The 26,331-nt window shown below is 57.2% G+C and overlaps 2 protein-coding genes across 4 annotated transcripts; both read left to right on the forward strand.

Moving 5' to 3' along the window:
- The first annotated feature begins 4,160 nt into the window (after window positions 1-4,160).
- SUPT5H (SPT5 homolog, DSIF elongation factor subunit) lies at window positions 4,161-16,311 on the forward strand. 2 transcript variants are annotated; one of them, XM_029064764.2, is made up of 31 exons: window positions 4,161-4,250; window positions 7,048-7,177; window positions 7,942-8,017; window positions 8,440-8,608; window positions 8,754-8,819; window positions 9,429-9,440; window positions 9,953-10,022; window positions 10,148-10,216; window positions 10,315-10,380; window positions 10,501-10,531; window positions 10,635-10,703; window positions 10,801-11,052; window positions 11,163-11,252; window positions 11,339-11,409; window positions 11,528-11,633; window positions 11,858-11,951; window positions 12,031-12,167; window positions 12,341-12,496; window positions 12,610-12,756; window positions 12,850-12,996; window positions 13,128-13,253; window positions 13,346-13,430; window positions 13,591-13,707; window positions 13,809-13,911; window positions 14,009-14,136; window positions 14,240-14,345; window positions 14,442-14,600; window positions 15,193-15,361; window positions 15,460-15,663; window positions 15,792-15,887; window positions 15,989-16,311. In XM_029064764.2, exons 3-31 carry the CDS (start codon window positions 7,946-7,948, stop codon window positions 16,130-16,132), a joined length of 3,261 nt encoding a protein of 1,086 aa, XP_028920597.1. In that variant the 5' UTR covers window positions 4,161-4,250; window positions 7,048-7,177; window positions 7,942-7,945; the 3' UTR covers window positions 16,133-16,311. The 2 variants fall into 2 exon arrangements, with proteins under 2 accessions (XP_028920597.1, XP_028920598.1); XM_029064765.2 differs by lacking the exon at window positions 9,429-9,440.
- Window positions 16,312-19,508: 3,197 nt separating this feature from the next.
- On the forward strand, window positions 19,509-25,970 carry TIMM50 (translocase of inner mitochondrial membrane 50). Of its 2 annotated transcripts, XM_029064480.2 has the most exons (11): window positions 19,509-19,628; window positions 21,884-22,004; window positions 22,238-22,269; window positions 22,900-22,921; window positions 23,879-23,937; window positions 24,084-24,203; window positions 24,305-24,409; window positions 24,514-24,612; window positions 24,896-25,052; window positions 25,392-25,498; window positions 25,668-25,970. In XM_029064480.2, the coding sequence occupies exons 1-11, from the start codon at window positions 19,509-19,511 to the stop codon at window positions 25,767-25,769; spliced, it is 1,044 nt and encodes a 347-aa protein (XP_028920313.1). In that variant the 3' UTR covers window positions 25,770-25,970. The 2 variants fall into 2 exon arrangements, with proteins under 2 accessions (XP_028920313.1, XP_028920314.1); XM_029064481.2 differs by lacking the exons at window positions 19,509-19,628; window positions 23,879-23,937 and having other exon boundaries at window positions 21,911-22,004.
- Window positions 25,971-26,331: the final 361 nt, after the last annotated feature.

Here is a 26,331-nt window from a genome sequence, read left to right on the forward strand (position 1 = left end):
GTATGACAAAGTTGGTAAAAATCTTCCTTGCTCACAAGAAGCTCACTTTCTAAAGGGGGAGGCAGGCATTACTATAAATTAAAAAATGACGGATGTATATGTAAGTGCAATGGATCTGAGGGTAGGTAGAATACAAATGGCTCAAAGTACACAGATCCAAGCAGAGGGGCAAAGTGACCCAAATTTGATACATTAATTCCCTTGTCATATGCCACTTCTTTGAAAGATGTGTTAGCTATCTACTTCTTCAAACCTGGTAGTACTTTTAACAGAATGTTTACTGAAGTCTAGAAATAAACTTAACTAGATTCTTAAAAGTCAAGACAATTTTCTCCTCTTCAAGAGGACACAGTTTTAAAGTGGTCACATTTTGGAGGTTGGGAAAAAAAATATACTTTGACTGTGACTTTTTTTGGCCTAAATGCCGCGTGCTCTTGCTACATGGAAGCTAAGAGCACTTTTACACATCATCAGTTATTTCCTCAAATCTTCACACTTTCTCTCTCTCCTCACTCCTGTCCGTACTTCACTCTGCTGCCCGGATGATTTTTCTACAGAAACGTTCAAGACACGTTTCCCCATTTCTCAAGAGACTCTAGTAGTTTGCCCATCCATCCCCCTGCATATCAAACTTCAACTCCTCACCATTGGCTTTTCAGCACTTTATCACCTTGCCCCCTCCTACCTCACCTCACTACTCTCCTACTACAACCCAGCTCGCTCCTCTGGTGCTAATCTTCTCGCTGTATCTCGATCTCATCTATCTCACCACCCCTCGGCCCACATCCTGCCTCTGGCCTGCAACGCCCTCCCTCCTCAAATCCGACAGACAGTGACTCTCCCTGCTTCAAAGCCTTACTGGAGGCCCACCTCCTCCAAGAGGCCTTCTCTGACTAAGCCCCCCTTTCCTCTTCTCCCACTCCCTTTGCGTCTCCCTGACTTGCTCCCTTTATTCACCCACCCCCTTCCAGGCCCACATCACTTATGTACATATCTGTAATTAATTTATCTATATTAATGTCTGCCTCCCCCACTTCTACACGGGAAGCTTGTCGAGGGCCGGGAATGTGTCTGTTTATTGATATATTGAACTCTCTCGAGTGCTTAGTATTCAATAGTATTTATTTATTTATTGAGCGCTTACTATGTGCAGAGCACTGTACTAAGCACTTGGAATGTCCAAATCGGTAACAGATAGAGACAGTCCCTGCCCTTTGACGGGCTTACAGTCTAATCGGGGGAGACAGACAGACAAGAACAAGTGCTCTGCACACAGTAAATGCTCAATGAACGTGTTTGAATGAGTGAATGAAATGAATACAGTACTCTGAACCCAGTCAGCACTCAATAAATTCAATTCAATAAATTAAAACCATTCCAAGGAATGTTTTTCAAACGGCCCCAGTGGTGTTGATTTTAGTTTGGTACATCCAACCTGAAGCCAGCCAGCATCGGCAAGTTGAATGAGACCGGTGCCTTTCTTCTTGCCGCCTTCACGAGAGTTTCCTCTATTCTGTTGAAGTTTTCTGATCTCAGAAAACTTCTGCAGGAAGTTCACCGTTTGAAATACTTCCTGTCAGACATGGAGGAATAGGGAGAGGAGATAAGCTAGAAATGTTGAGCCAGAACCAGGGACATTTCAAAATGAAGCAGATGACTCGAGATGTGGAGGCCAAAGCTACTGTTTAATCAGCCAGTAGTATTTCCTGAGGGCTTATTGTGTGCAGAGCATTGTACTAAACACTTGAGAGAGTACGCTACAACAGAGTTGGTAGACCCGTTTCCTGCCCACAGAGAGGGAGTCATTAATGTTAAGTCATTTATAATATATAATCAATCGATCAATCGTATTTATTGAGTGCTTACTGTGGGCAGTGCTTTGTACTAAGTACTTTGGCGGGTATGGAGAGTTGGTAGAATTGTTCCCTGTCCACCACGAAGCAGTGTGGGATAGTGGATAGAGCACGAGCCCAGGAGTCCCAAGTCCTGTCTCCTCCACTTGTCTGCTGTGTGACCTTGGGCCAGTCACTTAACTTCTCTGGGCCTCAGTTCCCTAATTTGTAAAATGGAGATTAAGGCTGTGTGAGCCCCTTGTGGGCCATGGACCCCTCCTTATAAAAGTAAAAAATAAATGGTGGTATTTGTTAAGCGCTTACTATGTGCAAAGCACTGTTCTAAGCGCTGGGGGATACAAGGTGATCAGGTTGTCCCACGTGGGGCTCACAGTTTGAATCCCCATTTTACAGATGAGGTAACTGAGGCCCAGAGAAGTTAAGTGACTTGTCCACAGCCACACAGCTGACAAGTGGCAGAGCTGGGGTTCGAACCCATGACCTCTGACTCCCCAGCCCGTGCTCTTTCCACTGAGCCACGCTGCTTCTTGACTCACACTGCTTATGAGACATGGCGTTTCCAACCTGATTTCCTTATATCTACCTCAGCGCTTAGTACAGTCCCCGGCACAAAATCGTGGTTAACACCATGTAGTGGACAGAGCATGGGCCTGGGAGTCAGAAGGTGGCGGGTTCTAGTTCTGCTCCACCATTCATTCATTCATTCATTCAATCCTACTGAGTGCTTACTGTGTGCTAAGTGCTTGGAAAGTACAATTTGACTTGTTTGTGTGACCTTGGGCAAATCACATCAGTTCCTTGGACTCCAGTTACCTCACTTGTAAAATGGGGTTCGAGAGTGGGAGCCCCATATGGGACAGGGACTCTCTCCAACCCCATTTGCTTGTATCCTAAAAAAACCCCAAGTAACAGTCTAGTGGGGATATGAGAAGCAGCGTGACTCAGTGAAGAGAAGATGGGTTAAGCAGTCAGAGGTCACGGGTTCTCATCCCGCCTCCGCCACCTCCCTGCTGTGTGACTGTGGCCAAGTCACTTCACTTCTCTGGGCCTCGGGGACCTCATCTGTACAGTGGGGATGAAGACTGGGAGCCTCACGGGGGACGACCTGATTACCCTTTATCTCCTCCAGTGCTTAGAACAGGGCTCTGCACGTAGCGCTTAACAAATACCAATTTTATTATTATTAAAGGCCATCATTATTATTATCCTTATTGAAGCAGCGTGGCTCAGTGGAAAGAGCCTGGGCTTCGGAGTCAGAGGTCATGGGTTCGAATCCCAGCTCTGCCACTTGGCAGCTGTGTGACTGTGGGCAAGACACTTCACTTCTCTGAGCCTCGGTTCCCTCATCTGTAAAATGGGGATTAAAACTCTGAGCCTCATGAGGGACCACCTGATGATTGATCCTGTATCTACCCCAGCACTAAGAACAGTGCTCTGCACATAGTAAGCGCTTAACAAATACCAACATTAGTATTACAGCGTGGCTCAGTGGAAAGAGCCCGGGCTTGGGAGTCAGAGCTCATGGATTCGAATCCCGGCTCTGCCACTTGGCAGCTGTGTGACTGTGGGCAAGACACTTCACTTCTCTGAGCCTCGGTTCCCTCATCTGTAAAATGGGGATTAAAACTCTGAGCCTCATGAGGGACCACCTGATGATTGATCCTGTATCTACCCCAGCACTTAGAACAGTGCTCTGCACATAGTAAGCGCTTAACAAATACCAACATTACTATTACAGCGTGGCTCAGTGGAAAGAGCCCGGGCTTGGGAGTCAGAGCTCATGGATTCGAATCCCGGCTCTGCCCCTTGTCAGCTGTGTGACCGTGGGCAAGTCGCTTCACTTCTCTGGGCCTCAGTTCCCTCATCTGTAAAACGGGGATGAAGACTTTGAGCCTCATGTGGGACCACCTCATTCCCCTGGATCTCCCCCAGCGCTTAGAACAGTGCTCTGCACGTAATAAGCGCTTAACAAATACCAACGTTATGACTTTATTATTATTACTATTACCCCAGCGCTTAGAACAGTGCTTTGCACCTAGCAAGCGCTTAACAAACGTCCTCATCATTATGTAGAGACGCACAGACTGGGCCCCTCTTGGTGCCTATCGAGTTTCAGTCCCTGGCCACTTTTCCCATGAGGCCGCGGGGCGGCTTGTCCTCTCAGCTCCCGACGCGCCCCCGCCCCCCCGTTTCGTTCCTTTGCCACACCCAAGATGGCGGCCCGGCTTCAGACGCCCTCACGTCGTCGCGGCGCCACTTCCGGCCTCTCCCAAGATGGCGCCCGGCGGCAGGACCCGGATGTCTCGGGGTCGCCGCGGCGGCCGCTCTCGCGAGAGCGAGTCCCGCCGCTTCCCCCTCAGTCGACGCGTCCGCCTCGCCGGGGAGCCGTGAGGGGAGGTACGAGGGCGTCAGGGGCTTTATTTTTTATTATTATTATTATTTATCGAGCGCTTACTACGTGCACAACCCTGGGCTAAGCGCTTGGGAGCTCAGCTCCCCCTCCCTTCCTTCCCCCCCGGCTCACCCCTAGAATTCCATTTCTTTCTGCTCCCGCCTCTTTAATTATAATAATGTTGGTATTTGCTAAGCGCTTCCTCTGTGCAAAGCACTGTTCTAAGCGCTGGGGGGAGAGGCAGGGTCATCAGGTGGTCCCACGGGAGGCTCCCAGGCTTCATCCCCATTTTGCAGATGAGGTCACTGAGGCCCAGAGAATAATAGTGGTGTGGGTATTTGTTAAGCGCTTACTATGTGCAGAGCACTGTTTTAAGCGCTGGGGGAGATGCAGGGTCATCAGGTGGTCCCACGGGAGGCTCCCAGGCTTCATCCCCATTTTGCAGATGAGGTCACTGAGGCCCAGAGGATAATGATGAGATTGGTACTTGTTAAGCGCTTCCTCTGTGCTGAGCACTGTTCTAAGCGCTGGGGGAGATGCAGGGTCATCAGGTGGTCCCACGGGAGGCTCCCAGTCTTCATCCCCATTTTGCAGATGAGGTCACTGAGGCACAGAGAATAATGATGATGTTGGTATTTGTTAAGCGCTTACTATGTGCTGAGCACTGTTCTAAACGCTGGGGGGATCCAGGGTCATCAGGTGGTCCCACTTGAGGCTCCCAGTCTTCATCCCCATTTTGCAGATGAGGTCACTGAGGCCCAGAGAAGTGAAATGACTTGCCCAAGGTCACACAGCTGGCTTGGATGTCTGTCTCCCCGCCCCCACTTCTAGATTGGTTTTAATAATGTTGGTATTTGTTAAGCGCATACTCTGTGCAGAGCACTGTTCTAAGCGCTGGGGGAGATCCAGGGTCATCAGGCGGTCCCACGTGAGGCTCCCAGGCTTCATCCCCATTTTACAGAGGAGGTAACTGAGGCACAGAGAAGTGAAGTGACTTGCCCGCAGTCACACAGCTGACAAGTGGCAGAGCCAGGATTCGAACCCAGGACCCCTGACTCCAAAGCCTAGGCTCTTTCCACTGAGCCACGCTTTTACCGATTTGTCCATTCCAAGTGCTTAGTACAGTGCTCTGCACATAGTAAGCGCTCAATAAATACTACTGAATTCATGACTGCAAGCCAGGTGTGGGCAGGGGTTGTCTCTTTTTATTGCTGAATTGTATTCATTCAGTCCCTCCTATTTATTGAGCACTTGCTGTGTGCACAGCACTGGACTAGACACTTAGTTGTCATAATTATCATGGTATTGGTTAAGCGCTTACTATGTGCTAAGCGATGTTCTAAGCGCTGGGCACGTCATTGTATTTCCAGGCGCTTAGTACAGTGCTCTGCACCCAGTAAGCGCTCAAGAAGTACGATTGAAGCAGTGAATGAATAAATGAGAGGAGAATAGAACAATTAACAGACACATTCCCTGCCCACAAGGAGCTTACAGTCCCGGGGCCTGGAGCTGAGAGAGGAGGGACTGTCTGTCTGTTTGGCTCCCCCTCTTCTAGACTTTGAGCTCGCTGTGGGCAGGACTGTGTCTATTTGTTGTTATTCAGTAGTATTTATTGAGCGCCTACCATTCATTCATTCAGTAGTATTTATTGAGTGCTTACTTTGTGCAGAGCACTGGACTGAGCGCTTGGAGTGTACAATTCAGCAACAGATAGAGACCATCCCTGCCTAATGACGGGCTTACAGTTCTAATCGGGGGAGATGGAGAAAAACAAGACAACATATTCATTCAGTTGTATTTATTGAGCGCTTACTGTGTGCAGAGCACTGTACTAAGCGCTTGGAATTTACAATTCAGCAACAGATGGAGACAATCCCTGCCCCAAAACAGGCTCACAGTCTAAAAGGAGGAGATAGAGAGCAAAACAAACCAAGTAGTCAGGCATCAATACCATCAAAATAGATAAATAGAAGTATAGATAATCACGATAAATATATATGCACAGCACTGGGCTAAGCGCTTGGAACCTACAGTTCGGCAACGGATAGAGACAATCCCTGCCCAGTGACGGGCTCACGGTTGTTATGGTGTCCTGTCCCAAGCGCTTAGTCCAGTGCTTTACGCATGGCTTAGCGGCAGGAGCCCGGGCTTGGGAGTCGGAGGACGTGGGTTCCACTCCCGGCTCTGCCACTTGTCTGCTTTGTGACCTTGGGGAAGCCACTTGACTTCTCTGTGCCTCAGTGACCTCATCTGGAAAATGGGGATGAAGACGCGGGGGACAACCTGATTACCGTATAGCTACCTCAGGGCTTAAACCAGTGTTTGGCACATAGCGCTTAACAAATACCGTAACTGTTATCATTATTGTTATTATTATCAGTAAATACGATTGAATGAAGTTGGGTAGCAAGCGGTGGGTGGGGTTGAGGGGAATTCATTCAATAATATTTATTGAGCGTTTACACGTACTGTGTGCAGAGCACTGTTCTAAGCGCTTGGGAGAATGCAATACAACCATAAGTAGGCACGTTCCCCGCCCACAGTGAGCTTCCAGTCTAGAGGGTTGCTCCTTCCTTTCATTTTCTTACGAAGTCTTGCAGTTACACCGACCTGATTGTCTTTGCTCCTTCCTTTCTTTGCCTTATGAAGTCTTGCCGTTACACGGACCTGACTGTCCGATTGCGTGACTGTAGTGTTTAGCACATAAGAAGAGCTTAGGAGAAGATCAGCTACTGTCGCGTTTTTAGCTAAAGATATTAACGGCCAAAAGACGTGTCAATTCGATCACACTTTGTTTGTCAGTGAGTTTTCACCGTGGGAGAAGCCCCCGGGGAATGGGGATTCAGGCCTTAAACGGGGAGAGAAAGCTCCTTCTGGCCTGAGATTCCTGGATAACAGAAGCAGGACCGCAGCAGAGAAAGCAGGAAAGAAGGTAAGTCCACTCTCTCTTTCCCTCTCGACCTCCAGATCCCAAAGCTCTGTGCTCTGCACGCGGCAAGCGCTCAATAAATACGACTGATGAACGAGTCAGTCCGGGAAAGGGGGGTTTCCGGGGAAGCGTGAAAAGCAGGGTGGTTGAATGGAGAGATCCCAGGCCTGGGCGTAAGAAGGACCTGGGTTCTCTTCCTTGGTCCGCCACTCGTCTGCTGTGTGACCTTGGGTGAGCCGCTTCACTTCTCTGCCTCAGTTCCCTCATTTGTAAAATGGGGACTGGGAGCCCTAGGTGGGATACGGACTGCCCTGATTAGATTATATGGGAGAGGCTGCGTGGCTTGTTGGAGAAAGTACGGGCTTGGGAGTTAGAAGGACCTGGGTTCTAATCCCGGCTCCATCACATGTCTGCTGTATGACCTTGGCCAAGTCACTTCAGTTCTCTGGGCCTTTGTTACCCCTTCTGAAAATAGGGATTAAGAGTGTGAGCCCCATGTGTCGACAAGGACTGGGTCCGACCTAGTTAACTTTTATCTTCCGGCGCTTAGAACGGTGCTGAACACAGAGTAAGCGCTTAACAAGTGTCATTATTATTTTCTGCAGCACGTCTGGCACATCGCTTAACCTACCATAAGTTTTTTTTTGAAGAAAGCGTGGTCCCCCCCGCCCCATTCCTCCCAACTCCCACGGAGAAGAGTGACGGGCTCTGTGTGCGTTGGACCCCCGGGCTGATGTCGCGGTCGTGTGCTCTCTTCTCTCCCCCAGGACCATGTCTGACAGCGACGACAGCAACTTCTCCGAGGAGGAGAGCGACCGCAGCAGCGAGGCGGAGGAGGTGGAGGTGAGCCGGGATTGGGGGAGTGGTGGGTAGGTGTGCCCGCAGCCCCGGGGTTGGCTCGCCCGGATGGCAGCTGGAGACCCAGATCCAGCCCATTCCCTGCCAAGAGCCGGAAGTTGCCTCCTGTGTTCCCAGCCCTGGCGGTGGGGCAGAGTTCGAAGCGTGGGGCTGGGCAGCGTCCTGGGGTGCTTGGGCAGCCGCTTTGGGGGGGACGAGGTGGTTTGGCAGCACTGAGAGAGGACGGTCAAAGGAGCCGTGACCGAGGGGTTGCCTCTGCAGATGGGGGTGGGGAGCAATTCTCTCTCCCTCCCTATCTCTCTCTTTTTCTGTGGTGGGTGGTCCTGGACGTGGCCTTTGGCTTTTGGGTTGACACCCGCCCTCCTGCCCCTTGGCAGTTGGATAAAGTCGTTTACCCCCATCCCTAGCAAGCGGAGGAGGAACGCCGAAGCGTAGCAGGCAGTGAGAAGGAGGAGGAGCCCGAGGAGGAGGAGGAGGAGGAAGAGGAGGAGGAGTACGATGAGGAGGAGGAGGAGGAGGACGATGACCGACCCCCAAAGAAGCCACGGCACGGGGGCTTCATTCTGGACGAGGCTGGTGCGTGAAGCGAAAGGCCCGAGGGGACAGGCGGGGGGGCTGGGGTGGAACACCTGATGGAGTGGCGGGTGTCTCCCGGTGGGGGGCCCGAGGGTCTTCCTCCCTGTCAGCCCCTGCCCCCGGGCATCCCTCCTGCTCCTTGCAGATGTGGACGACGAGTACGAAGACGAGGACCAGTGGGAAGACGGCGCCGAGGACATCCTGGAGAAAGGTAGGGGCCGCCCGCCCGGCCAGAGCGTTCGAGCCGGACGTGAGGGATCGGCCTCGGGGCTGGGGAAGGGTCGGGGGGCTCTGGGAAGAGCCAGGATTGGCCCCGTGGGTTGGGGGGGCACCCGGACCCTCCCCCACATTTCCCCTCTCCCCCGCCGCCTACTCACCGTGCTTCTTTGTGTCCGCTGCCTGCCAGCCGGGGACCCGCCGCTTCTCCCTTGATGGTCTCCAGGGATGCCGCCCTGAGCCTCAAGGGAGAGTCGGGGAGGCCCCCTTCTTCCTCCTCTCCCTCTCCCCCCTCCCTCCGCCTCTCCCATCCTCCTCTCAGACAGTGGGGGTCTGTCTGACCCAAACCCTGACCCCCGCCGCCTCCCCTTTTCTCCGCCCGCCTCCCGCCCTCCCGTTTCTTTTGTTCTGTGCAATTCATACATTCCGGCTTCTGCCGCGCCTGCTGTTTGATTTTGATTTTGTCCTTCCCGTGTTCTGTTTCCCCCTACTTCCCCCGCCCCCCCCCCATCCCGATTGGTTTTGCTGATATAATTTGACTCATACTGTCTGCTCACGCCCTCCACCACCACCACCACCACCACCACCACCGCCTCCCGAGTAGAGGAGATAGAAGGTAAGAGCCAGAGTTGCCTCTTCTTCCCTTTCTCACCCCCTTTCTCCTTCCCATCCCGGGCAGAGACTAGGCTTCCTCCCCGGACCACTGAGGCTCGGACGGGGGCGGGACACGGCGGGGCTGTTGGCAGGAGGAGGCGGATTGGCCGGCAGCCCGAGGCTCTTCCTCCCCTCTCCCCACCAGCTCTGACCCGTTCTGGTTTTCTCCTTGACCTCCCCCGTCCCCGGGGAGCGTGACCGCTCGTTGCCGCCCCCTCTCCCCCCTTCTTCCCTGGGTTGGGGTATCATCGGGGGTCAATACGAGGTCGTCAGATCAGCCCCGGGGCTCACCGTCAAAGAGGGAGGGGTCCGATCACCTGAGGAAACCGGGTGCCGAAATGACTTGCTCAAGGTTACTCGGCAGCCCGGGGACAGAGGGCGTGGGTCTCCTGCCTCCCGACCCCTTTCCTCCTCTACTTCCACCTGTGGCCTGCTGCTGATCCCCACCCCCTTCTCTCCCCTTTGTTTTCACAGCTTCCAATATCGACAATGTGGTTTTGGATGAAGACCGATCGGGAGCCCGTCGACTGCAGAACCTGTGGAGGTGACCAGTGGGCCCTGGGCGAGTGAAACTACTCTTCCCCTCTCCCGCCGCGTCCCCTCTGCCTCCCCTTCCCCATCCCACTCACCTAGCTATTGCACGTGACCATCCTTGTTTTTCCGTGGCAGGGACCAGCGGGAGGAGGAGCTGGGCGAGTATTACATGAAGAAATACGCCAAGTCGTCCGTGGGAGAGACGTAAGTGGGGATCGGCTTGGAGGAGGGCTCTCGGGGCCGGTATTCGGGGAGGGATGCGGAAGCGGGCCCCAACCCTGACCTCTCCTCCCTCCCTCCAGCGTGTACGGCGGATCGGACGAACTCTCGGACGACATCACCCAACAGCAGCTGTTGCCAGGCGTCAAGTATGAGGGATGGGTCTGGGAGGGTCGGGCTCCGAGTCTGGGTTTGGGGAGGGGGGACGCGGAGGCCGGTAGGACCACTGCCCCTCACCATCTTCCCTTCTCTCCTTTCCCATGCTCCAGAGACCCCAATCTGTGGACAGTGAAATGTAAGGTATGGAATTGGGGGGGTTAGGGTGGGGGCACAAAGAGCGATGGGGGAGTACGTTTTGCCCATCCCTGTGCTCACCGTGGGGGCGTCCGTCCGTGTGTTTTAGATCGGCGAGGAGCGGGCCACGGCCATCGCCCTGATGCGGAAGTTCATCGCCTACCAGTTCACGGACACGGTGCGTACCGGGGGGGGTGGAAGGGTCTGAGGGTGGCGGGACCAGCGATGGCAGGATCACTCACGGCGGTCTCATCTCCCCCCTTTCCCTACCACAGCCCCTGCAGATCAAGTCGGTGGTGGCCCCGGAGCATGTCAAGGGCTACATCTACGTGGAGGCCTACAAGCAGACCCACGTCAAGCAGGCCATCGAGGGCGTGGGCAACCTGCGGATGGGCTACTGGAACCAGCAGATGGTGCCCATCAAGGAGATGACCGACGTGCTCAAGGTGGTCAAGGAGGTTACCAACCTCAAGCCCAAGTCCTGGGTCCGGCTCAAGAGGGGCATCTACAAGGATGACATTGCCCAGGTACCCAGGTTGACGGGGAAGGTCTGGGAGCGGGCGGAGGTCGAGGGCGTGGGGCGCTGAGCTTTCCATAGCCGGGGCGAGGGTGAGCCACTGACCTGCTCTGTGCCCAGGTGGACTACGTGGAGCCCAGCCAGAATACCATCTCCCTGAAGATGATCCCCCGCATCGACTACGACCGCATCAAAGCCCGCATGAGCCTGGTGAGGGCTGGGGTGTGGGGACCCGGGGCCGGGCCTGGGGGCTGGGGGCCTGGGCAGGGCTCATGCCTCCCCCCGGTTTCCCGCAGAAAGACTGGCTTGCCAAGAGGAAGAAGTTCAAGCGGCCCCCGCAGAGGTTGTTCGATGCCGAAAAGATCCGGTGAGCGCCCGGGGGATCGATGGCGACGGGTTTTCGGAGCCGGGTGTCGGGGGAGGTCCGTCTTGCGGGGAACCGCTGCCGGTCCACCCCTGACCCCGATCCTCTCCTCCCATTCTAGGTCCCTCGGAGGAGACGTGGCGTCAGACGGGGACTTCCTCATCTTCGAGGGGAATCGCTACAGCCGCAAAGGATTTCTATTCAAGAGCTTCGCCATGTCCGCTGTGGTTAGTGCAGTGTGGTGCAGTGGTTCCGAGTTAACTGCCAGAGGTGTTGGGGTGGCGGCTCCCTTTTCTCCGTAAAACATGACCTGTCCCGCCCCCAACTTCTCACCCACCCCAGGCAGGTCCTCTCCCCACAACTAACTCTCTGATGCTCCCTGTCCCACAATGGCCAGATCACCCTTCTGACCGCCCCCCGACCTGGGTCCCTGACCGTTCGTCCCTCCTAGATCACGGAAGGCGTCAAGCCCACGCTGTCGGAGTTGGAGAAGTTTGAAGACCAGCCGGAGGGAATAGACCTGGAGGTGGTGACGGAGGGCACAGGTAGATTCCTTCCCGATCCCCCAACCCTTGCCCCGAACCTCCCCGCCTCATCCCACACATCATCCACTTCTCCCCACAGGGAAAGAGCGGGAACACAACTTCCAGCCCGGAGACAACGTGGAGGTGTGCGAAGGGGAGTTGATCAATCTTCAGGGCAAGATCCTCAGCGTGGACGGCAGCAAGATCACCATCATGCCCAAGCACGAGGACCTCAAGGTACGGACGGTTACAGGAGGGAGGCGGGGGGAATCCAGGAAGGCGGAGGAGGCGGTGGGCGGGTTGAGGAGGTCAGGAGGGCGGAGGGATGGGCTGCTCCCAGTAATGGAAAGAGACCGAGGCTCAGAGAGGTTGGCTGATCCCGGCCCCATCTCTCCCCTCCCGCCTCTCAGGACATGCTGGAGTTCCCAGCCCAGGAATTACGCAAGTACTTCAAGATGGGAGACCACGTGAAGGTGATCGCCGGGCGCTTCGAGGGCGACACGGGTCTCATCGTCCGCGTCGAGGAGAACTTCGTCATCCTCTTCTCCGACCTGACCATGCACGAGGTGAGTCTGGACGGAGGGCCGGGGACCGTGGGGGAGCGGAGGACGTGGCGGTGGTGGGTCGAGGCGACAGGAGGAACGGGACCCTCTTCATTCCCCATCTTTACTCCCTCCAGCTGAAGGTGCTGCCGCGGGACCTGCAGCTGTGCTCGGAGACGGCGTCAGGAGTGGACGTCGGGGGCCAGCACGAGTGGGGCGAGCTGGTGCAGCTGGACCCCCAGACCGTCGGGGTCATCGTCCGGCTGGAGCGCGAGACCTTCCAGGTGAGCCCGGGGGAGTCGGGGGCCGGGGACGCTGCTGGGAGGGAGCCCCACCCGAGCACAGTATGAACCTCGTCCCTCGTTGATCTCCTTCAGGTCCTGAACATGTATGGGAAGGTGGTGACGGTGAGGCACCAGGCCGTGACCAGGAAGAAAGACAACCGCTTCGCCGTGGCCCTGGACTCGGAGCAGAACAACATCCACGTCAAGGACATCGTCAAGGTCATCGACGGCCCCCACTCGGTGAGTAGCGGCGACGATGGGGTCGCCTGGGATTTGCCGTCTTCCTTCTCTCTTCCGTCACCTCCATCCCTCTGGAGAGGGGGGAGACGGGACGGCGGGGATTGAGCTCTGCCATTTTCCCTCTGTTTCAGGGCCGCGAGGGGGAGATCCGCCACCTCTTCCGTGGCTTTGCCTTCCTGCACTGCAAGAAACTGGTGGAGAACGGCGGCATGTTCGTCTGCAAGACCCGGCACCTCGTCCTGGCCGGAGGCTCCAAGGTCGGTGGGCAGGGGCAGGGGCCGGGGCGGTTGGAGGGGCAGGGAGGGCAGGGAGGGCTCCTCGGCTGACTCTCCCTCCCCTCCCCTTCCAGCCCCGCGACGTCACCAACTTCACCGTGGGTGGCTTTGCCCCCATGAGCCCACGCATCAGCAGTCCGATGCACCCCAGCGCCGGAGGTGACTACCAGGATAGGGAGGGATTCTGGGGTGGGGGCGGACCCGAGGAGAGGAGCTCGTTGTGGGCAGGGCATATGTCTCTTTCTTGTTGTAGTGTACTCTCCCAAGCGCTCAATGAATACAGTCGAATGAGATTAACCCTCTGTCCTGTCCGTCGCAGGTCAGAGGGGTGGATTCGGCAGCGGCGGCAGCAGTGGGGGCATGAGCCGAGGCCGGGGTCGCCGTGACAACGACCTCATCGGGCAGACCGTGCGCATCTCGCAGGGACCCTACAAAGGCGAGTGGGCCGGAGGGGCCGGGCAGGGTCGGGGACGAGCGGAAGCCACGGGACTCCGGGTAACTCCGGGTAACCCGCCTGCCTCTGCCGTCTCTCCTCAGGCTACATCGGGGTGGTGAAAGATGCCACGGAGTCGACCGCCCGTGTGGAGCTGCACTCGACGTGCCAGACCATCTCCGTGGACCGACAGCGGCTCACCACCGTGTACGGATCCCGGGGAGCCAAGGGGGGACCGGAGGAGGCCGGATCTGGGGGGCGGGGGACGAGCAGCCCCCGTTGACCTTCTCTCTTCCGACCTCAGGGGTTCCCGCCGGCCGGGAGGGATGACATCGGCCTACGGACGCACCCCCATGTACGGCTCACAGACCCCCATGTACGGCTCGGGCTCCCGGACCCCCATGTATGGCTCCCAGACGCCTCTGCACGACGGTAAGCGGTCCCCGGGGGTCGGGCAGGTGACTCGGGGCGGAGGGTGCGGAGCGGTGGTCGGGGGGAGTCCCCAGGCTGACGTTCTCGTCTTCCCCCTCCGCAGGAAGCCGGACGCCGCACTACGGCTCGCAGACGCCTCTGCACGACGGCAGCCGCACGCCGGCCCAGAGCGGGGCCTGGGACCCCAACAACCCCAACACCCCGTCCAGGTGAGCGGGGGGAGGGCATCAGGAGGGGCCGCGGGGCTCGGGGGCGGACAGCTGGGGCCTCCGCCCGACGCCTCCCATCTCCGCTTGTCACTCCAGGGCCGAGGAGGAGTACGACTACGGCTTCGACGACGAGCCCACCCCTTCCCCCCAGGCTTACGGGGGGACGCCCAACCCGCAGACGCCGGGGTACCCCGACCCCTCGTCCCCGCAGGTCAACCCCCAGTACAACCCCCAGACACCCGGCACCCCTGCCATGTGAGTATCCATGCTACACCCGAGACCTCGTCTCCATTCTTCATTCTTCATTCCTTCTCCATTCTTTCTTTATTCTCCATTCCTATTATGTACTATATTTTGTGTATATTATACTATATTATATACACTATATACTGTACTACTATACTATATTATATATATACTATATACTATACTACTATACTATATTATATATACTGTGTTACATATATACTATATTATATATTATATACTATATTATTATTGTTATAGTACTAGGAATATTATATTAGTATTATATTATGTAATGTTGTATAACATTAGTATAGCATTAGGAGGATTGGTGGTTTTTACTGAGCCTTGCCTAAGCGCTAAGCACTGCGCTCAGCTTGGATCGGACAGACACATTAGAGCGTGTCCTGGGTTCCACTCGGGGCTCCGGGTGTAAAAGGGGGTAAGAAGCCCCCTTTTCAGAGGAAGAATTGGTGGTCCGGCGGGGTGGGGGGGGGGGGTCAAATGACTTGCCCAGGGTCACCCACTTGCCCCGGGCTTTGTGTCGCTCGCCCCACTCAGGCTCACGCCTTTCCTCCCCACCCCACCCACCCCCCGGCAGGTACAACACAGATCAGTTCTCCCCCTATGCCGCCCCGTCGCCCCAAGGCTCCTACCAGCCCAGCCCTAGTCCCCAGAGCTACCACCAAGTGGCACCAAGCCCCGTCGGCTACCAGAACACCCACTCGCCGGCCAGCTACCACCCCACGCCCTCGCCCATGGCTTACCAGGTACGCGCTGGGGGCGGGGCGCGGGCGGGGGGCCCCCCGGGCAGGGGGGCCGCCCTCCCGACCGGCCCCTCCAACCCCCTTCCCGTTCCCGCCCACAGGCCAGCCCCAGCCCCAGCCCGGTGGGCTACAGCCCCATGACCCCGGGGGCCCCCTCCCCCGGCGGCTACAACCCCCACACTCCGGGCTCGGGGATCGAGCAGAACTCCAGCGACTGGGTGACCACCGACATCCAGGCGAAGGTCCGGGACACCTACGTGGACAGCCAGGTGGTGGGGCAGACGGGCGTCATCCGCAGCGTCACGGTACGGCCTCCCTCCCCTTCTCCGTTGGTCGAGCCCGCCATCCTGGGGGTTGCCGGGGGGCGGGAGGAGTCTCCCGCGGCGCGCTGGTTCCCCTGACACCCGCTGAAGGCTCTTCCTCACCCGCCCAGGGAGGAATGTGCTCCGTGTATTTGAAAGACAGCGAGAAGGTGGTGAGCATCTCCAGCGAGCACCTAGAGCCCGTCACCCCCACCAAGAACAACAAGGTAGAGCAACGCGGTCTCCTTCCCCGTCCCAAGAGGTTGAGGCTTCGGGGGGAGCGGCAGGGGTGAGGCTGGGGTCGCTGACTCCCCTCCGACCCCCTCAGGTGAAGGTGATCCTGGGCGAGGACCGCGAGGCCACGGGTGTCCTGCTGAGCATCGACGGAGAGGACGGTATCGTCCGCATGGACCAGGACGAGCAGCTCAAGATTCTCAACCTCCGCTTCCTGGGGAAACTGCTCGAGGCCTAGGGCAGCTCAGGGAGCGAGGCCGGCGGGGACTCGCCTCTCGCCGCCCCCCGAGGGGGCCGGTGACCAGAACCACGGGAGGAGAGAGGGAAGGAAAAGAGGGGGGCAAAAGCCCCCTGCTTGATGTGTCTCACTGTCTTTCAATAAAAACTCAGACTCTTCGGTAGACACGGAATCACGAACGGTAGTTTCTCTGGTCCGGCTGTCCTTCCTCAGTCTTTCTGGCGGCTTTTCCATTGGCTCCCACTCTCCGACCACCTCTGGATCTCTCTAACCGTAGCTTTAAACCTTCCTTGCTTCTTCCTCTGCCCATCATGCAGAAATTAGAGAAGCAGCGTGGCTCGATGGAAAGAGCCCGGGCTTGGGAGTCAGAGATCATGTGTTCGAATCCCGGCTCTGTCACTCGTCAGCTCTGTGACTGTGGGCAAGTCTTCTCTATGCCTCAGTTACCTCATCTGTCAAATGGGGATTAACTGTGAGCCTCACTTGGGCCCTGTATCTACCCCAGCGCTTAGAACAGCGCTCTGCACATTGTAAGTCCTTAACAAATACCCACATTATTAAATCCCTGACCCAAGAAAGGCGCTCAGTCAGCTCTCTCCCTGCCGTCTCTTTGCCTTCGTCTCCCGCTACAGCCCAGTTTACAACATTTGTGCCCCCCAACTCGCCCTCCTCTCTCTTCAATAGGATTTACTGAGCGCTTACTATATGCAGAGCACTGTACTAAGCGCTTGGAATTCGGCAACAGAGACAATCCCTGCCCAATGATGGGCTTACAGTCTAATCGAATAATGTTGGTATTTGTTAAGCTCTTACTGTTTAAGCGCTCCATAAATATCACTGATGGCCACCCTGCCCTCTTTCCCGCTCCACGTAATAAGAATTATGGTATTGGTTAAACTCTTACTATGTGCCAAGCACAGTTCTAAGCACTGGGGTAGATAGGTGGTGGTCAGGTTGTCTCACGTGGGGCTCACAGTCTTCATCCCCATTTTACAGATGGAGTAACTGAGGCACAGAGAAGTTAAGTGACTTGCCCAGGATCACACAGCAGACACGGGGCAGAGGGAGATTAGAACCCATGTCCACTGACCACTGGTCTGTCAAATCTTCCAATCGCTCCTGAAATCATATCTTCAGGGCACCCCGATTATCTCTCTCCTCAGCCTTTCCGTCACTTCAGCACTTGGATAGTTTCCCTCCACAACATTTCTCAAATCTTTAAAGTCTTGCTTCTCCCTGCCTCTTATCTAACACTGGTATTTATTGAGCACCGTACTACTTAGACATAAAAACTGCCCACAAGAAGTTTACCATATTCATTCAATCATATTTATTGAGTGTTTACTGTGTGCGGAGCACTGAACCAAGCTCTTGGAACGGACAATTCGGCAACAGGTCGAGACCATCCTTGCCCAGTGACGGGCTCACAGTCCAGGACCGTATGTGGGAAGCAGTCTGGCTTAGTGGAAAGAGTCCACGTTGGGAGTCAGAGGACGTGAGTTCTAATCCTGATCCTGCCACTTGTCTGCTGTGTGTCCTCGGGCAAGTCACTTCACTGCTCTGTGCCTCAGTTACCCATGCTAGAGCATGCTAGAAGCAGCATGGCTCAGTGGAAAGAGCACGGGCTTTGGAGTCAGGGGTCATGAGTTCGAATCCCAGCTCTGCCACTTGTCAGCTGTGTGACTGTGGGCAAGTCACTTAACTTCTCTGTGCCTCAGTTCCCTCATCTGTAAAATGGGTATTAACTGTGAGCCCCACGTGGGACAACCTGATTCCCCTGTGTCTACCCCAGCGCTTAGAACAGTGCTCTGCACATAGTAAGCGCTTAACAAATACCAACATTATTATTATTATTACCCATCTGTAAAATGGGGATAAAGACTGAGCCCCACAAGGGGCAGTCTGATCACCTTGTATCTACCCCAGTGCTCAGAACAGTGCTTGCCCATAGTAAGCGCTTAACAAACACCATGATTAGAATTATTACTCCAGCGCTTAGACCAGCGTTTGGCACATAGTGTTTAATACCATGATTATTATTATTATTGTTACCCCAGCACTTAGACCAGCGTTTGGCACATAGCATTTAACAAATACCATGATGATGATGATGATTACCCCAGCGCTTAGACCAGTGTTTGCCACATAACGTTTACCTAATACCATGATGATGATGATGATGATTACCCCAGCGCTTAGACCAGCGTTTGGCACATAGTGTTTAACAAATACCATGATTGTTATTATTATTGCCCCAGCGCTTAGACCAGCGTTTGGCACATAACGTTTAACAAATACCATGATTATTCTTGCCCCAGTGCTTAAACCAGCATTTGGCACATAGCGTTTAACAAGTACCATGATGATTATTATTATTACCCCCGGGCTTAGACCAGCGTTTGGCACAAAACGTTTAATACCATGATGATGATGATGATTACCCCAGCGCTTAGACCAGCGTTTGGCACATAGCATTTAACAAATACCATGATTATTATTATTATTATTACCCCAGCGCTTAGACCAGCGTTTGGCACATAACGTTTAACTAATACCATGATGATGATGATGATGATGATGATGACCCCAGCGCTTAATAATGTTGGTATTTGTTAAGCGCTTACTATGTGCCGAGCACTGTTCTAAGCGCTGGGGTAGACATAGGGGAATCAGGTTGTCCCACGTGGGGCTCACAGTCTTAATCCCCATTTTACAGATGAGGGAACTGAGGCACCGAGAAGTTAAGTGACTTGCCCAAAGTCACACAGCTGGCAAGTGGCGGAGCCGGGGTTCGAACCCATGACCTCTGACTCCAGACCCCGTGCTCTTTCCAGTGAGCCACGCTGCTTCTCATAGACCAACGTTTGGCACATAGCGTTTAACAAGTACCATGATGATTAGTATTATCAGACCAGCGTTTGGCACATAGCGGTTAACAAATAGCACGATTATTATTATGACTATAGAGGAGGGGAGCCGGGCATCACACTAAAATGCAGATGGTAAATCCGTTTTGGCAGAGCGTCCGCCCGTCGAGGGCAGGGCTGGGCCCGTCCGACTCACGCATGCGCGGGAGCCCCACCTGGTCCGGGCGCGCCAAACCGCTTTAGTTTTGTCCCTCCGCGGCCCCCGTCACGACCTTTCCGGGCCTCCCGTCCCCTAAGCCCCGCCCCCTCCCTCTCATTGGCCGCCGCCCGGCGGCGCGTGGGGCGAGAAGGCGGCAAGGGGGCGGGGCCGGACGAGGGAAGCCCCGCCCACGAGCCGCTCCCATTGGCCGCTCCCGCTCGCGCCGCGCTCTGATTGGTGGACGCGGGGGCCCGGCTGGGGAAGGGAGGCGAGGAGGAGGAGGAGGAGGAGGCGGCCGTTTGGGAGGAAGATGGCGGCGGCGGCGTTGGTGTCCTCGCGCCTGCTGCGGGGGCTGCGGGGGGCGCGCGGGGCTCGCGGCCTCTGCGCGCGCCCGCCCCCCTCCCCTCCCCCTCCCCGCCGCCAGGATCAGGTAGAGAAAAGGCGGGAAGGGAAGGGAAGGGGCGGCACCGGGGGCGGGGGGGGTCGAGGGGGCGACGGGGACCTTCCCCCCCCCCGACCCCCTTTCGACCCCCCCCCCTCGCGGCCACGTGGCCGGGTTCCCTCCCCCTCCCCCCCCCCCCGCCGCCGCTGCGCGCACTCTGTGCTCAGCGCTCCGTCATTCATTCAGTCCTATGTAGGGAGCGCTTACTGTGTGCGAAGCCCTGGGCTAAGCGCTTGGAATGGGCGATTCGGCCCCAGAGAGACCATTCATTCCATCAATAGTATCTAGGGAGCGCTTACTATGTGCGGAGCACTGGACTGAGCGCTTGGAATGGACGATTCAACCCCAGAGAGGCCATTCATTCCATCAGTAGTATTTATGGAGCGCTTACTATGTGCGGAGCACTGGGCTAAGCGCTTGGAATGGACGATTCGACCACAGACCCATTCAGTAGTATTTATGGAGCGCTTACTATGTGCGGAGCACTGGACTGAGCGTTTGGAATGGACGATTCAACCCCAGAGAGACCATTCATTCAATCAGTAGTATTTATGGAGCGCTTACTATGTGCGGAGCACTGGACTAAGCGCTTGGAATGGACGATTCGACCACAGACCCATTCAGTAGTATTTATGGAGCGCTTACTATGTGCGGAGCACTGGACTGAGCGCTTGGAATGGACGATTCAACCCCAGAGAGACCATTCATTCAGTAGTATTTATGGAGCGCTTATTATGTGCGGAGCACTGGGCTAAGCGCTTCGAATAGACGATTCAACCCCAGAGAGACCATTCAATCAATAGTATTTATGGAGCGCTTACTATGTGCGGAGCACTGGACTGAGCGCTTGGAATGGACGATTCGACCACAGAGAGACCATTCATTCAGTAGTATTTATGGAGCGCTTATTATGTGCGGAGCACTGGGCTAAGCGCTTGGAATGGACGATTCGACCACAGATCCATTCAGTAGTATTTATGGAGCGCTTACTATGTGCGGAGCACTAGGCTAAGCGCTTGGAATGGGCAGTTGGGCCCCAGATAGAGACCATTTATTCATTCAACAGTATTTATTGAGCGCTTACTATGAGCAGAGCACTAGACTAAGCGCTTGGAATGGACAATTTGGCTGCAGAGAGAGACCATCCCTGCCCAGTGACGGGCTCCCAGTCTAATGGGGGGAGACAGACAGCGGAGCAGAAAGAGAACAGAGCAAAAACAAGACCACATCATCATGAGAGATAGAATAAAGGGGATGTACACTTCATTAGCAAAATAATTAGGGTCATAAATAATATATGCAAATGAGCACAGTGCGGAGGGGAGGGGGAGAAGCAGAGGGAGGAGGCTCTTCTAAGCGCTGGGGTAGGCACAGCCTAATCAGATTGCCCCTACGCGGGGCTCACATTTTTTTGCCCCCATTTTTAATAATAATAATGGTATTAAGTGCTTACTCTGTGCAAAGCACTGTTCTAAACGCTGGTGGGGGGGGATACAGGGTCATCAGGTTGTCCCACGTGGGGCTCGCCGTCTTCATCCCCATTTTATAGCTGAGGGAACTGAGGCCCAGAGAAGTGAAGGGGCTTACCCGAAGTCACGCAGCTGGCAAGCGGTGCTGGGATTAGAACCCACCACCTCCGATTCCCGAAGCCCGGGCTCTTTCCACTGAGCCACGCGATGAGGGAACTGAGGCTCAGAGAAGTGAATAGTAATAAGGATGGCGTTTTTTGAGCGCTTGCTGTGTGCAAAGCACCGTTCGAAGCACTGGGGGGGATACAGAGTCATCATGTTGTCCCACGTGGGGCTCCCAGTCTTCATCCCCATGTTAGAGATGAGGGAACTGAGGCCTAGAGAATTGACCTCCCCAAGGTCACCCAGCATACTGGTGGCGGAGCCGGGATTAGAACCCACGACCTCCCGCCTCCCAGGCCCGGGCTCTTTCCACTAAGCCACGCCGCTTCTCACTTGTCAGCTGGGTGACTTTGGGCGAGTCACTTCACTTCCCCGCGCCTCGGTTACCCCATCTGTAAAATAGGGATGAAGACCGTGAGCCCCACGTGGGACAACCTGATCACCTTCTATCCCAGCGCTTAGAATGGGGCTTTGCACATAGTAAGCGCTTAAATGCAAAAAAAAAAAAAAAAAAACCAAAACCTGGAGCCTGGCACCTTCCCCGTGATGGAGGAGAGGGACCCAGGCGTCCTGGCCTTCCCGGGGCTGAGTGTTGGCCTTTCCCGCCCTCAGGCCGCCGGAGAGCAGCAGCAGCAACGCGGGCCGGAGACCTCGGGCTACGCCAAGAAGCTGGCGCTGTGGCTGGCGGGGGTCCTGGGCGCCGGCGGTACCGTTAGCATCATATATGTCTTCGGTGAGAGGCCCCGGGCCTTCTAGGAACACGGAGGACCGCCCCCCGTATCCCCACTCCCCCGGGGAGGAGCCCCCGAGCCCCCTCCCCGGCTCCCCGCGGGCCCGAAGCCCGGGATCTCCCCCACCCCAGCCCCGACTCGCCCCCCCCGCCCCAAAGAGCCTCTCGCATGGGTCCGCGATCCAGGCCGCAGCGGGGCCCTCACCCCTCATTCCCCCCTCCACCTCTCCCTGCAGGAAGCAATTCGGTGGATGAACACGGCAGCAAGGTGAGGAAGGGTGGGTGGGACGAGACATCTGGGGGTCAGGAGCTTGCCCCTTCTTCCCTTTGTACCCCTTTCCCATTTCCTGGCAAATTGAGATTTGTCAATTGCTTATGAAAGACCCACTTAGCACCTCTCCCCCTTCCTCTTCCTCCCCCTCCTCCATCCCAGAACCGATGGAGGAGCCGTACCCCCTTTGATCTTGCCCTTTTTCGCAGCTGGCAGCTTGGGGATCCGGGGAAAGGGGCTCGAGCGTCCCCTTCTCCCTCCTGACACCACCCCTGCTCCAGCTTTTGCAACGAGTTGTAGTGTAGGAGTACAGAGTAATCAAGTGACACAGTTCCTTTCCCATCAGGAACTTCCTCTCTAATGAGGGATGGTGGGGACAAGCCTAAAGACATATCTGAGTAAATGTCCTGAACTGCATGTACTTCAAACAGTCCAAGGGGAGATGTGAGCTCGTTGTGGGCAGGAATGTGTCAGTTTGTTGTTATATTATGCTTTTCCCAAGCGCTTAGTACGGTGTTTTGCCAGGAAGCGCTCAAAAATTACGATTGAATGAAGGTAGGGGGGAGGGGCCCCACGAGGCAGTCCCCCTCCCGTTACATCTCGCTGTCTCTCCTCTCCCCCATCCAGATCCCTGATGAATTTGACAATGGTGAGTCTGGCCCGGCCCCCGGCAGACAGGGTGGACACAGGGGGCGGACACAGGGGGCGGCCACGTGGGGATCGAACTGTCCGGCCCCCTCCTCCCCCGCCCCGATGGGGCTTTGCCTTGGCCTGCAGGTGGGGGTGGAGAAGGGGGGTGACGGAGGAGGTGGGGGGCAGCTGGTGGGCGGCCCCAGACGGCATCCGAACTGAAAAGAGCAGATGTCTGGGATGGTGTGGGAGGGGAAGGGGGTGTCCAGATGTCACCTGACCTGCTGTTGTGGTCTGGGGGAGCAGCTCCTTCCCCAGCCTCCTCCTCCCATCTCCCCAACAGGCTCCAACCCGTCCTGCAGCCTGTTCTCCTCCCCCCGCCCTCCCCACATTCCCCTGCAGGAATCGGGGGTCCCCCCCCCAGCCCCCTGCCCCGCCTGCAGCTGGCCCCCTCCCCGCACCCGCTTCTGTAGGGAGAGCTCCTTGGAAGCCCCCTGGGGTCCTCTACAGGGGGAGGGGTGGGGAAGGAGCAGAAGGCAAGCCCGACAGCTTGCCGCGCACAAAGCCCCAGCCTGCTGCCCTTCCTTGCCCCCCGTCTGTCCTCACCTCCACTTCAGGGCCCTGTCCTACGTTCCTTAAGGGAGGGGTCCCGTGTGCTTATTCCCCCCCCACCCCCCAGTTCTGCCCAGTGCCCTCTGCTTTCCCCAGCTGCTCTGGGAATCTCCATAACAATCAGCCTCCCAGCTGGACGCTGGATGTCCACTAGCAATACCCGCCCTGGGCCTCTTCCCCCTCAGGCCCCAAGGACCAGAGCTGCTGGCTGGGATGATGTGAGTGTGTAGCCTCTGTCCCCCACCTTCGCCGGCTTCCCTGGGTGTGAGGCGGCTGGTCTAGGGGTCCAGGAGCACGAGGGGTGGGAACCCCCCTGCCCTTCTGGCACCCCGAGCCTCCCCCACCCGTCATCTCCCCTTCCCAGACCCGGTCCTGGTTCAGCAGCTTCGGCGGACGTATAAATATTTCAAGGATTACAGGCAGGTGAGCCCCGGGGCAGGGGTCCTTGAGGGGGCCGGGGAGCCCCCCGTCCCCCGCCCCTCCTGTCGGGTGGTCCCGTCACCTCCCTGCACCTTCATCTTTGGCCCCAACCGTGCCCCTCCCCCCTCCCGCCCTGCCCCCCCTCCCAGATGATCATCGAGCCCACCAGCGCCCGCCTGCTCCCGGACCCCCTGCAAGAGCCGTACTACCAACCTCCGTACACGCTGGTGCTCGAGCTGACGGGCGTCCTCCTGCATCCAGAGTGGTCGGTGGGTACGGGGGCGAGGCAGGGTGAGGGGAGGGCTGAGGGGAGGGCACGGAGGAGCCGGGGGCCGAGCCAGAGGGTCCCGTCGTGTCTCTCTGCCCCCAGCTCGCCACCGGCTGGCGGTTCAAGAAGCGGCCGGGCCTGGACAGCCTGTTCCAGCAGCTCGCCCCGCTCTACGAGATCGTCATCTTCACCTCTGAGACCGGCATGGTGAGCGAGCGTGGGGCGGCGGGGGCTTCCGGGGGGCCCAGGTGTTGGGGGAGGAGGAGCGGTGGGGCGCTTGGGTGGCCTGGTGACTCTCCCCCACCCCACAGACAGCCTTCCCCCTCATCGATAGCGTCGACCCCCACGGCTTCATCTCCTACCGGCTCTTCCGGGACGCCACCCGCTACGTGGACGGGCACCACGTCAAGGTGCGACCAGATGCAGATGCGCCCCGGCCCCCTCCTCCTCCCCCTCAGCCCCCTCCCCCCGGTACCCGGCCTCCTCCTGCTCCTCCCTCGACCCCCTCCCCATCGGTACGGGGCCCCATCCTCCCCTTCTCCTCAGCCTCCTCCCCACCTCAGTACCCGGCCCCTTCCTCTCGGTATCCAGCCCCTTGGCAGACTCAGTTGTGGGGTCAGGGAAGGGCCGGGACTCCCCCCGAGCACCTCCCCAAACCCCCATCCATCCCATCCTCCCCCTGCCCCCTGGCAGGACATCTCGTGCCTGAACCGGGACCCGGCCAAAGTGGTGGTGGTGGACTGTAAGAAGGAGGCCTTCCGGCTCCAGCCCTACAATGGAGTGGCCCTGAAGAAGTGGGACGGAAACTCGGACGACAGGACGCTCTTTGACCTCTCTGCCTTCCTGAAGAGTGAGCCCCCCCGCCCCGCCCCCGTCTCCACCCCTTCCCTCGCCTCCCGCCGGGCCCGCCCTCGTCCCCCGCGGCCTGTCGAGTACTGGGGGGGAGAGGGTTCTGTGGGTGGTGAATGGAGCGCATTGGCTGTCATCATCTAGTCTTCCCCTCTCCCGGTGAATTCGGGGAGTTGGCTACGGTGATCTAGGGCCCCCCTACCTTGCAGCCGTCTTGCCCTTTCCCCGGCCCAGGAAATGAGTCCGGGGGCGCGGGGTCCCACCTTGCCCCTCCGTGTCCGGCTGGGTTGTCGGCCCCGGGCGGTGACCCTGGTGTCTGGTCCCTTCCCGCCCCCCCCAGCTATCGCCCTGAACGGCGTGGAGGACGTGCGGACGGTGCTGGAGAACTACGCCCTGGAGGAAGACCCTCTGGAGGCTTTCAAGCAGCGGCAGTCCCGCCTGGAGCAGGTGAACCTCAGGGATGGGGAGGCCCATCCGGCGGCCGCGGTCCTGCCCCGGGTGGGGAAACTGAGTCGGGGAAGCCAAGGCAACATTCCGTTTCCCTCCTCTGGGGCGGGCGGGAGGGGCTCCCTCCCCCTTTGACGCGCGTCTCCCCTCCTCGGCCGGGACTCCCCAGGAGGAGCAGCAGCGCCTGGCCGACCTCTCCAGGACCAAGAACCAGCAGCTGTTCCTCGGCTCCCTCACCAGCCGCTTCTGGCCCCGCTCCAAGCAGCCCTGAGCTGGGCCGGGCCGGGCCCCGCTCTGGACTCCCACGGCCCCCCGCCCAACCCCGGGGCAGGGGGCTCCCGGCCCAGGCCGGCCCCAGAGAACTGTTGAGCAGCAGCCTGGGCCACCGGCCCCCCCGGAGGGTGCCAGCCCAGGAACTCGATGGGGGGGGAACCAGACCAGACCCCCCCCAATAAAGTCAGTGGCTGAGTTCTGTGTGGGGAGTGCTGTGGAAGGAGCCGGCGCAGGGCTCGGGGGGCAGCGGCTGGAGCCGAGGACCCCCTTCTTGGCTCCCCGGCCCCTGCTTTGCCTTCGTTCTTCTCCACGGCACCCTGGGCCTGAGACCGCCCAGGAGTAATCCATCAGTGGTGTTTGGCCAGCGCGTACGGGATGCAGGGCGCTGTACTAATTTAGCCTGTGGGAAATTACGGGACTAGAATTGGTAGATATAGTCTCCGCCCTCAAGGAGTTTACAATTTTGGGGAGGCGAGGGGCAGATACCGGGCAGTTACAGTCACCGGAAACAGCAGGGTTGAAGTTTCGGGAGGACTGGGTTGTAGTGGGAGAGCAATGAG

The sequence above is a fragment of the Ornithorhynchus anatinus genome, chromosome 5 (assembly GCF_004115215.2).
Source record: "Ornithorhynchus anatinus isolate Pmale09 chromosome 5, mOrnAna1.pri.v4, whole genome shotgun sequence".
Lineage (NCBI taxonomy): Eukaryota > Metazoa > Chordata > Mammalia > Monotremata > Ornithorhynchidae > Ornithorhynchus > Ornithorhynchus anatinus.